Source organism: Orycteropus afer, unplaced genomic scaffold, assembly GCF_000298275.1.
Source record: "Orycteropus afer afer isolate SDZICR_OR568_19922 unplaced genomic scaffold, OryAfe1.0 scaffold00100, whole genome shotgun sequence".
NCBI lineage: Eukaryota > Metazoa > Chordata > Mammalia > Tubulidentata > Orycteropodidae > Orycteropus > Orycteropus afer.
In genome coordinates this window covers 1,171,100-1,184,083 of record NW_006921687.1, presented here as the reverse complement: position 1 = coordinate 1,184,083, position 12,984 = coordinate 1,171,100, and the positions used below count along the sequence as shown (strand labels likewise).

Here is a 12,984-nt window from a genome sequence, read left to right as displayed (position 1 = left end):
CAGTTTGGGGGGGGTGTGGAAGTACATGGGAGGGAAGGACACAGGAAGAGGTAATATAGGGAACAAGTGTGATGAAAGCTGTTGCATTGTGGGAAATTGCAGTCAATGTCATGAGACAAAGTATGTGAACTGCTGTATGAACAATGAATTTGCTCTGTAAACTTTCACCCGAATCACAATAAAATTAAAAAAAAAAAAATTGGAAATCTTTATTCAAAGTGGTCCATAAATGGAACAGCAAAAAAGAAAAGAAAATCAGCTGTTTAAGCTCTTGTTGTTGTTGTTGTTATTTGCCGTCGAGTCGGCCCCGACTTAGTGAATTTTAATTATTGAAAACAAGTTTTTTTAAGATTCTATTTTTTAGAAGATTTAATTTAAAAAAAAAAAAACTTATTATTGCGATTTGGGTAGAAATTTACAGAGAAAACTGGTTTTCCATTGAACAATTCATATACATTTTGTTTTGTGACATTCACTACAATCAATCTCCACAATGTATGGAACACTCTTCTCCCTTCTTCCCTGTGTTTACTGTTTCCATTTATCCTTCTTTCCTATACCTGGCTGCCTTTTGAGCTTTTTTCCTGGGCAAATGCTACCCTTTTGATTGCACATGGTTCATTGTTCTAAGAAGTGTGTACCTCCATGAGTTGGAGCCAACTCAGTAACAGCTAACAACAGTTTTACAGCATCTAAATTTGGAGAAACAGTTAAAAGAATCAGAGATTCCTTATTTCTCAAGTTGCTTTGTGAAAAATAAGAAAGTACTCTGAATGGAGTAAGAAAGAGTACTGCTGAAAATGTTTAGGCTAAATATTTAAATACAAAAAAAAAAAAAAAAGGTGGTATCCTCCATTTCACAGATTAGTTTTGAGTTTACCAAGTATATTAACATCTGTTGTTATTGTTGCTTTTAGGTGCTGTCTAGTCAGCTCTGACTCATAGTGACACTATATACAACAGAACGAAACACTGCCCAGTCCTGTGCCAGCCTCACAATCCTTACTATACCTGAGCCCATCGTTGTAACCACTGTGTCTGTCCATCTCATTAAGGGCCTTCCCCTTTTTCTCTGACCCTCCACTTTACAAAGCATGATATCCTTCTCCAGGGAATGGCCCCTTCTGACAACATGACCACAATAGGTGAGATGAAGTCTGATCATTCTCACTTCCAAGTAGCATTCCATCTGCACTTCCTCCAGGACAGATGTGTTAGTTCTTCTGACAGTCCATGGTATTTTCAGTATTCTTTGCCAACACTACAACTCAAAAGCATCAACTCTTCTTCTAAAAAAACCAAACCAAACCCACTGCCATAGAGTCGTATCCAACTCACGACCCTGCCTTGGGTTTCTGAGGTGGTATCACTACAGAAGTAGATTGTCCAGCCTGCCTTCTGAGGACTGGCTGGTGGATTTGAACCACCAGCTTTCTGGTTAGCAGTCAAATGCCTTAGGCACTATGCTACTAGAGCTTTATTTTCCAGCTTTTCTATGCATATGAGGCAATTGAAAATACTATGGCTTGAGTTAGGCACACCTTAGTCTTCAAAGACACAGCTTTGCTCTTCACTTTAAAGAGGTCTTTTGCAACACATTTGCCCAATGCACTATGTCATCTGATTTCTTGACTGCTACTTCCATTGGTGCTGATTGTGGATCCAAGTAATATGAAATCTTTGCCAACTTCAATCTTTTCTCCATTTATCATGCTGCTGCTTATTGATCCAGTTCTGAGGATTTTCATTTTCTTTATATTGAGGTGCAATCTATACTTCAGACTGTAGTCTTTAATCTTTGTCAGTGCATGCTTCAAGTCATCTTCACTTTCAGTAAGCAAAGTTGTGTTGCCTGATTCCATATTCTTCTTCATATAATCCAGCTTCTCAGAGTATTTGTTCAGCATCCACGTTGAATAATTATGGTGAAAGGATACAACCCTGACACACTTCCCTCCTGATTTTAAACTGTGCAGTATCCCCTTGTTCTGTTCAAATGACAGCCTCATATACAGGTTCCTTATGAGCACAATGAAGTGTTCTGGAATTGCCATTCTTTTCAGTGTTATTCATAATTTGTTAGGATCCAGATAGTTGAATGCTTCTGCATAGTCAGTAAAACACAAGTAAACATCTTTCTGGTATACTTTGCTTTCAGCCAAGATCCATCTGACATCAGCAATGATCTCCTTCATTCCACATCTTCTGAATCCAGCTTGCACTTCTGGAAATTCCTGGTCAATGTACTGCTGCAACCGTTTTTAATTATCTTCAGCAAAATTTTACTTCTGTGTGATATTAATTACATTGTTTGATAATTTCCACATGTTGGATCACCTTTCTTCAGAATGGGTGCAAATATGGATCTTTTCCAGTCACTTCATCAGGTGGTTATCTTCCAAATTTCTTGGCATAGACAAGTAAGTGCCTCCAGCGTGGCATCATTTGCTGAAATGTCTCAATGGGTATTCTGTAAATTCCACCTTGTTTTTCATCATTTCCTTCAGTGCAGCTTCAACTTCTTCCTTCAGTATCATTGGTTCTTGATCATATGCCACCCCTTGAAATGAATAAACATTGACCAGTTCTTTTTTGTACATTTCTTCCATCTTTTTTTTTTTTTCATATTTCCTGTATCATTCAACATTTTGCCCATAGAATCTTTCAATATTGCAACTCAAGGGTTGAATTTTTTCCTTAGTTCATTCATCTTGAGAAATGCTGAGTATGTTTTTCCCTTTTGGTTTTTTTATTTAACTCCATGTCTTTGCACATTTCATTATAATAATTGACATTTTGTCTTCTACAACTGCTCTTTGAAATCTTCTGTTCAGCTCTTTTATTTTTTATCTTGCCATTTCTTCCATTTGCTTTAGCTACAGTCTCTTCAAGGGCAAGTTTCAGAGTCTCTTGTGACATCCATTTTGATCTTTTCTTCCTTTCCTGTCTTTTTAATGACACTTTGATTTCTTCATGTATGATGTTCTTGATATCATTGCACAATTCATCTGGTTTTTGGTCACTGGTGTTCAATGCCACAAATCTATTCTTTAGATGGTCTCTAAATTCAGGTGGGATATACTCAAGGTCATATTTTGGCTCTCCTGGACTTGTTTTAATTGTCTTACACTTCAGCTTGAACTTGTATTTGAGCAGTTGAATGTCTGCTAAACAGTCAGCTCCTGGCCTTGTTTTGAGTAAAGATATTGAGCTTCTCCATCACCTCTTTCCACATATGTAGTCAATCAGATTCCTGTGATTCCAGTTGTATTTCAGGATAGATCTTGAGACATTCTTTGTGATGATAAATGCCACACCATTTCAATTTGTCATTCTCACATAATAGACCATGTGTTTGTCTGATTTAAAATGGCCCCAACAAGTCCATTTCAGCTCACTAATGCCTAGGATACTGGTCTTTATGCATTCCATTTCATTTTTGACAACTTCCAATTTTCCTAAATTCATACTTCATACATTGGATTCAAAATGTTTTCTGTGGAGCTTCCAGACTAAGACAGACTCAGAAGAAGGAAAGGGCTATCCACTTCTCAAAGAACTGGCCACTGATAACCTTATGAATAGCAGTGAAACACTGTTTGATATATTACTGGAAGACTTTATGAATAGCCTTGAAACATTGTCTGATAAAGTGCTGGAAGATGAGCCCCACATGTCTGAAGATACTCAAAATATGATGGTGGAGAGCTACCTCCTCAAAATAGAGTTGATCTAAATTACATAGATGGAGCAAAGCTTTTGGGACCTCCATTTGCCAATGTGGCACAACTCAAAATTAGAAGAAACAGCTGCAAACATCCATGAATAATTGGAACGTGAGCTGAAATGGACTACTATTATTCAACTGTATGCACCAACCACCAAAAAAAAGACAATGAATTTGAAGATTTTTACCAACTTCTGCAGTCTGAAATTGACGAAGCATGCAATCAAGATACATTGATTATTACTGGTGATTAGAATGCAAAAGTTGGAAACAAAGAAGAATCATTAGTAACTGAAAAATATGGCCGTGGTGATAGAAATGACACTGGAGATTGCATGATAGAATTTTGCAAGACCAACGACTTATTCATTGCCAATACCTTTTTACAACAACATAAATGGCAGTTGTACAGGTGGACTTCACCAGACGGAATACACAGGATGCAGATCGACTACATCTGTGGAAAAAGGTGATGGAGAAGCTCAGTATTTACAGCCATAACAAGGCCAGGAGCTAACTGTGTAACAGACCATCAACTGCTCCAATTCAAGTTCAAGCTGAAGCTGAAGACAATTAAAACAAGTCCTGAGAGTAGAAATATGACTTTGATTATATCCTACCTGATTTAGAGACCATCTCAAGAATAGATTTGATGCATTGAACACCAGTGACTGAAAACCAGAGGAATTGTGGGATGACATCACGAACATCATCCATGAAGAAAGCAAAAGGTTGTTAAAAAGACAGGAAAGGAAGAAAAGACCAAAATAGATGTCAGAAGAGACTCTGAAACTTGCTCTTTGATGGAGAGTAGCTAATGCAAGTAGAAGAAATGACAAGATAAAAGAACTGAATGGAAGATTTCAAAGAGCAGCTTGAGAAGACAAAGCCAATTATTATAATGAAACGTGCAATGACTTGGAGTTAGAAAACCAAAAGGGAAGAACACACTTGGCATTTCTCAAGCTGAAGGAAGTGAGGAAAATTTTTTTCTTATTAAAATTTTTCTTATTAAAAATCTTTCAATATTGAGTTGCAATATTGAAAGATTCTATGGGCAAAATATTGAATGATGCAGGAAATATCAAAAGCAGATAGAAGAAATACACAGAATCACTGTACAAAAAAGAATTGGCCGATGTTCATCCATTTCAAGAGGTGGCATATCATCAAGAACTGATGGTATTGAAGGAAGAAGTCAAAACTGCACTGAAGGAATTAGCAAAAAAAACAAGGCTCCAGGAATTGATGGGATACCAATTGAGATGTTTCAGCAAACAGATGCTGCACTTGAGGTACTTACTTGTCTATGCTAAAAAATTTTGAAGACAACTACCAAAGAATGGAAGGGATTCGTATTTGTACCCTTTCAAAAGAAAGGTGATTCTCACTGAATTTGGAAATTATCAAACAATATCAATATCACATGCAAGTAAAATTTTGCTGTAGATAATTCACAAACGGTTGCAGCAATATATTGACATGGAACTTCCAGAAATGCAAGTTGGATTCAGAAGAGGATGTGGGATGAGGGATATCATTGCTGATGTCAGATAGATCTTGGCTGAAAGGAAAGAATACCAGGAATATATTTACCTGTGTTTTATTGACTATGCAGAAGCATTCAACTATGTGGATCATAACATATTATGGATAGCAATGAGAAGAATGGGAATTCCAGAACATTTCATTGTCCTCATGCATGAGGAACCTCATGCAGGAGGCTGTTGTTTGAACAGAACAAGGGGACATTGCATGATTTACAATCAGGAAGGGAGTGTGTCAGGGTTCTATCCTTTCACCATAATTACTCAATGTGTATGCTGAGCAAATACTCTGAGAAGCTGGACTATATGAAGAAGAATGTGGCATCAGGATTGGAGGAAGACTCATTAACACTGTGATATGCAGACGACACAGCCTTGCTTGCTGAAAGTGTTGACTTGAAGTACTTACTGTTGAAGATTAAGGACTATGGTCTGAAGTATGGATTACACCTCAACATAAAGAAAAAGGGTAGGCAAAAAGTTTTTAGTTATGAATTGCCAATTAATCCATGTATTAGTTTAATAAAAGTGATGAAAATATATTAAATGCTTCAAGAATATTTCAACATTTTAGGAACAGTACTATGACTTGGGTATATTACTAGCAGTAGAATTGCTGGGCCATATGGTAGTTCTATTTTTAGTTTTCTGAAGATCTGCTACACTATTTTCCACAATGGCTGTACCATTTTTCATTCTCATTAGCAACAGATAAGCATTCCATTTTCCCCACATGTCCATCAACAATTGTTATTTTCCAGTTCTGTTTTTTTATTCTTAGCCATCCTAATGGATGCAAAATGGTATCACCTTATGGTTTTGATTTCTATGTCTTTGATGGCCAATGATGTTGAACATCTCATGTGTTTGGTGGCCACATATTAAAAAAAAAAAAATATATATATATATATATATATATATATATAATTTTAGCTTCCCATTTACATTCACAAGTGTCTTATTTGGATAATAAGTGAAGAGGTACCAGTTTTTCTGGGCATTTGATAAATGGTAGTTTTTATTTTTAGGTGTGTTTGTCAGTAATTGATTTTTCAGTATAGTTGGTAATATTAAGGTTGATCCAGTTGGTGGAAATGCTTCTAACTTAAGTTTTGGTAATGAAGAATTTAAAAAAAAAAAAAAAAAAAAACCTCACTGCCCTGGAGTTGGATCCGACTCATAGTGACCCCTCCTTGGGTTTCCAAGGTGGGATCACTAGCTAAGTAGATTGTCCAACCTTTCTTCTGAGGAGTGGCTGGGGGGTTTGAAACGCCAGCCTTTTGGTTAGCAGTCAAATGCCTTAGGCACTACACCACCAGAACTCCAAACAAAGAAATGAAGAATTTGATCCTTTGAATTGTATCTGGCAAGTTTTCCATGCTCATCATCCTGAAATATATAACATTCTAGTATGTAAAACTGACACATCTGTTTGAATAGGAACAAGCTAATAAGACTTATTATTTACCCATTGAAGCTTTGTAATTGTCTTAGTTCATTGCCTACCCTTTTTCTGTTTGTGAATAATTAAAACTTTAAAGATTTATATACAGAAAAAAAAAAAAAACCTCTTAGTTTAGTTAGCTTTTTCTTTCTTTTCTGTTTGTATTTAAAATACTGCTTGTTAAATTTTAAGTGTAAATCACATAACTTCTAAGAAGTTTTGTGTGGAAAACTTCCAAGTTTTTAGCTATGAGTTGCCATTTAATCCATATATTAGTTTAATAAAAGTGATGAAAATATGTTAAATACTTCAAGAGCATTTCAACATTTTAGGAACAGTACTATTACTATATATTTTTTTCTTTCTTAATTAATAATAAATTAATGTAAATAACCTGAAATATGCATCTGTGTTCACATTCTAAAATTTCTTCTATTTTGTGACTCAGGAGATGGCTGTTCTTGCTTATGGTTATAGCCTGTAGCTGTGGAACAATGCTTTCTGTGTGAAAATGCCATAAAAAGTCAGACTCTGAGCAGAACTTACTTAAATTCAGCTTTTTATTCCAAATATTACATGATTTTCTGTTTTATTGATTTGGCAGGTTTTATTTCAATACCTTATCCTTATAATCCATCATACATTTCTAAAAATTTTGTTATAAACAATAAATGTAACTGAAAGACAAAATTCTAACGTATATCATTACTATTCCTAACACATCAAGTCAATCTGCTTTTGTTTTGGGAAAGCCAATGTAAGTACTTTTTCTAGGCTAGTTACTCTCCTGAATCTTAATAAGTCTGCTACCTAACAGTGTTAGATTATTATGGTTTAGGTTAATATAAATTTAAATACATATTAATATAAATATATCAAATTAACATAAATATAAATTTAATACAGTACATAATACACTCTTTCATTTATTGTTATTCTGTTAACTTTTATTTTCTACTTGTAACCATTACAGTTAAGATATTATAAGATCTTATTCTGAAAACAGTTTCTTTTTCATGGTGCCATGTCTCTAAGACACTAAACCAATCAGCAAACTACAAACTAAAAGAAAAACAAAGAAAGAACAATTTAAGAATAATTGACAATGAAAGGGATATACATCATTCCACTAGTATTTAATTACCAATGCAATTTCAATATCTCCTGCATCTTACGTGTAAAATTGTACATGCTCGTTATGTTTTTAACATTTCATTTGGATGTTATTGTCTGTCATTTTTGTCCATGCTTTTTTTTTTTATTATTATTGTACTGCATTTTATTTTCCTCAGGACTGGTACTTGTATTTCAGTTCCTGTGGTAGCCTTGTCCTTTTTTGCCTGAGCTCTGGGATCACTTCATTTGTCTCATGTCTATAGTTAGTGATAGCTTCAAGTTCAGTAATTTGATGCCAAATTTTGATCATAATTTTCATTCTTTCTGATGGACTGTTATTTTCTTGGCATATTCTCAAACTTTTGTTTTTCCTTTACCTTTTCTTTTTCTTGTAGTTTGTTTGTATAAGTCTTATACTACTCCTTCTTAATTATATTTCTTTTTATTAGATAAGTTCTCTTGAAGTAGCTTCATGCCAGGAAATGTTCTTATTTTTTCCATCAGAATAATAAAATATCTAACACATTTAAACTACCGTTCCCAATATGGTAGCAACTCTTTGGCATCATGGAACTAGTTGAATTTTTTTTTGTGTATATGATATATATATATATATATATATATATAGCAAAGTTTGCCACTGAAACTATTTTTAAGTGTATACTTCAGTGATATTAATTGAATTTTCCCTCCCTTATATTCATCTCTCCCTCTTTCTTAACAAAGAATAATGTAACATATATATACATTTTTACTACTCAGAATTGAAAAGTTGTAGAGTGTTCTATGAAGAGGTTATGACCTGCTGATTTTCTTTGATGTGTGTATGCACAATGGCAATATTGTTCATTCAAACTTTTATTGAAAGAGATGATTGAGAGTATCTTTTCAAAATACTCTCAATATATTGCTTTAAACATTTATTTTTCTAGACTAACATAATAATTACATATGAACATATTAAAAAGGTGAGCCTCATCCCACCTTCTCCACCCATAAATTTTCTGGTAATTTAAGTTAGAGACTCTATTATTGTTTATAAAATGCACATAAACTTTATGAAGACATTAGCTTTTCAATGTGATCTTGATGGTATTAAAAGTTGATTATGACGGTATGGTGGAAGAAGTGCCCATAAAATAGAGAAGAACATATACTTTCATTTGGCTGGTGTGTTGAAGTACATGAGGTGAAAGAATGGAAAAGAAAACTGAAAGCTAAGTTGGGGCCAGGCTGTAGAATTTCTTTAAATTGAGGTTAAATGCCATTTTTTATCTGATAGTAGCGGTTATTAGTGGCCATTGAGTTGGCCCCTGACTTGTGGCGCCTTCTATATAACAGAACAAAATATTCTGTGTCCTGTGCTGTCTGCATGATAGGTTACAGATTAGACCATTGTGATCCATGTGGTTTTCATTGGCTGATCTTTAGAAGTTTATCATCAGACATTTCTTCCCAGTTTGTTTTAGCGTGGAACCATAAAACAAACCAAACTCACTGCTGTTGAGTTGGATCTGACTCATAGTGAACCCTCCTTGGGTTTCCTAGGCAGTGTCACTTCAGAAGTAGATAGCCCAATCTTCCGTCCAAGGAGTGGTTGGTGGATTTGAACCGCCAGCCTTCTGGTTAGCAGTCAAATGCCTTCAACACTTCGCCACCAGAGCTCCTTTTAGTGTGGAAGACCCCCTGAAACCTCTTCATAGCAACATGCAAACCTTCGCTGTTTGGGTAAAATGAGCAATTTTGTTAGTTCTCAGTAGACATACATTTTGTAACTAATGTAGTAGTTAAAAAGTCTAAAACCAGACTTCCTTGGTTTGAATCCTGACTACTAATTAGCAGTGTGACCTTGGGCAAGTTACTTAAACTCTGTGCTTTAGTTTCCTAATTAGTAAAATGGGCATAGAAATAGAACCTACCTTATAGAGTTGCTGTGGAGATTAAATGGATTTATACATGTATAGTATCTAAAGTATTTAGTATGGATGCAAAATACATAATACTTATTACTGGCAATTAATTTTTATATTACTATTATATAATATCATATAGCTAAGATATATTTTGTCAGTTTTACTTAAAATTCTTTTACAAATTTTGAATTTGAAGTCATAGTTTCATGCATATCTGAAAGATATATTATACAAATCTGCTTATGTTTTCATGAATGTTTAATAGCTTTCCACTATTATTAATAGAGCAAATGTTTTGTAATCATTAAATACTGCACTGTCATTGAGTAATGCTGTATTTGGCATAAGGTTTGTAGCTATGAAGCACATCCATAATGACCAGGTTTTTTTCTGTTTTTTTTTTTTTTTTTAAATAAAGGTATGAGATTCCAAGTACATATAGCTGATATATTAATGTAACTGAAGTGGTTCTAATAATAAACTTAACATTTTCTGAAGTCTTAAATAGATTTCTACCTTCCTCTCCCTATTCACTATTGATTTCAGTGGAATTCTGTAATGCAAAGAAGGACAAAGAAAACAGAAGTGCTGGCCAAGAACATCTATCATAGGAGAATGTTTCAGAAATATCTCTTGTATCAAATACATTAATTTCTTTTTATTTATTTTAACTTCATAATTTGGATTTATTTTCTGTTTAATTATTTCATTATAGAATAGAATTTTTTATTAGATGTTGAATTTCCTAAGATAGTTTTATGCAACATCATTTAAGAACATTTTCATAATTCTTTTCATAAAATAATCTAATTATCACTACACTTTTAGATTTTAATTCCCAGTCTTAAATTTAGCAATGGCAGTTTTAGAAACCACTTCTTTAATCATTATATTTTTTATCCTGCTTTTCTTCTCAGGACTAGGGTTTTAATCAAACAGGAAAAGAGAAAGCAAAAGGTAAGGAAAAAATATTTTTATTTATGTTAGTCTTAAGGAGCTCTGGTTTATTGGTTAAGGCATTTGGCTACTAAACAAAAGGTGGGTGGTTTGAACCTACCAGCCACTCCACAAAAGAAAGATGAGGCAGTCTGCTTCTGTAAAGATTTATAGTCCTGGAAACCCAATGGGGGTTGCTGTGAGTTGGAACTCACTTGATGACAGTGAATTTGGTTCTGGTTTTGGTATTGATTTTATGAGAACAGTCATCTACTGAAGACTTTTCCCAAAAGTAATAAATTCACTTACATGAAACTGAACGACCACCTTCTTTTTTGTCTTCTCCATCTTTGTAGATAGCTTGATTGGCCAACTGTTTTGTTTAGGCCACTTTAAGAATCATTGTGGATTATTGTTATCTTTTTATTTTCAAAATACATTCCAAATCTAACCACTGCCTGTAGTATTAGCACCTTAATTCAGATCATCATCATTTATTGCCTAGAGTTCTATAATGACCACATAGCCTGTCTTCTATTTACATTTCTTTAAAGTTTTTTTTTATTATTATTGCATTAAATAGTAAAGTTGAGCATATGCATACCTTAAAACTGAGCAGTATATATCTGAGAAATTCTTGCATATGTGTACTTTGAGACATATACAAGATTGCTTGACTCATTGGTATTGAACAGCAAAACAGGAAGAGAAAAAAAAAAAAAAAAAGACTAGCAAAAGAAGGAAAAAGAAGGGAAGGGACGAAGGGGAAGCAAAGGAATGACCCAAATCTGTAGAATGGATAAACAAATTGTGGTGTATCCAAGTAATAGTACAGTAATGACAATGTACTAACTACATGTAATCAATGTTGATGAATCTCAGAAACATAATGTTGAGTAGAAGTAACTCACAGAATATAAACAATTAAGGTTCTATTTTCAAAAAGTGTACAAAACAGAAAAAACAATGTATCAATTAAGGATATATTCAAAGTAAGAGTAAGGAACTCTGGTGGCATAGTGCCTAAGGCATTTGACTGCTAACCAGAAGGTTGGTGGTTCAAACCTACCAGCCACTCCATGGAAAGAAGACTGGGTAATCTGCTTCCCACTTCGGAAACCCAAAGGGGGTTGCTGTGAGTCAGAATCAACTTGATGGCAGTGAATTTGCTTTTTTTTTTTCAAAGTAAAATTAGAAAGAAAAACAAAGGAATGGTTATTATGAAAGGCGAGACAGTTCAGTGAAATGGTGCCTCATTATAATTTTAAGTTCTATTTCCTTGATTACTAATGAAGTTCATTCAGGTTTTCTCTTTTGTAATGCCCTTTTTCAAGTGGGTTGTCCATTTTTCAGTTAGTTTGCTTGCCTTTTTCAAATTGTGCCTTGAGAATTCTTTATCATCTCCCTGCTTAAAAGTTTCAATTGCTTTCCGTTGCTTTTAAAATAAAATCCAGTGTAACTATAGAGCCTATAAGGGCCTGAAGGACTGACACCCTGCTTGCTTCTCTTACCATATTTCTGACTACTTGAGCTATTTTTCATTGTATGTCAGCTGCACCAACCTTCTTTCTGCCACTCTTGTTCTCTTTGTCTGGAATATTCTCCCTGAAGATAATTGTATGGCTGACTTGTCAACATTTGGGTCTCCATTTATGTATTTCCTTCTCAGATTGGCTTTCTCTGCTTTCACTGCTTCTAAATAGCTCCTTACCCTCCAATTATTCTCTAGCCTACCACAACCTTAAAAAAAAAAAAAAAAAAAATTTGCCACTCATTCATAATCTGATATTTTCTTGTTAATTTATTTGTTTATTCTTTCCCCTCCTCCTGTTAAAATATAATCTTCAATGAGAATATGAATCTCATCAGTTTTGTTCATGCTGTATCCCCTGTGCCTAAAACTATATCTAACAATAGCATGTTGTTATTGTTATTAATGGCCTGATCCCGTGATCAGGATCCCATGGTCCTGAGCTATTCTCATGATTGGTTAATGGCATCTATAGGATTTTCATTGGCTGATTTTCAGGAGTACATCACCAGGCTTTTTTTCCTAGTTCATCTTATCTGGAAGCACCACTGAAATGTGTCCAGTGTCATGGTAATACTTAAGCTTCCACAAGAAGAGGGTGATAGAGGAGTTCCGGCAAGATGGCGGACTAGGCAGAAGGATTGCACAGAACCTCTTCAACAAAGAAAAGGGAAACCAATTAACACAGACACAGAAGATAATCGTGGACCCCTTGCCTTGAAGGGAAGGATACAGAATTGGACTAAACCCCAATTAGCAGAAGAATTTGC

General features: G+C 34.5%; 1 protein-coding gene across 1 annotated transcript in view; it reads left to right on the top strand.

Moving 5' to 3' along the window:
* Positions 1-12,984, top strand: part of CUNH12orf40 (chromosome unknown C12orf40 homolog) — a 99,681-nt gene that overhangs the window by 8,508 nt on the left and 78,189 nt on the right. Inside the window, exon 2 of the mRNA XM_007943184.2 lies at positions 10,665-10,704. Within this exon, the coding sequence (XP_007941375.2) occupies positions 10,665-10,704 (40 nt within the window). The remainder of the gene's footprint in view (positions 1-10,664; positions 10,705-12,984) is intronic.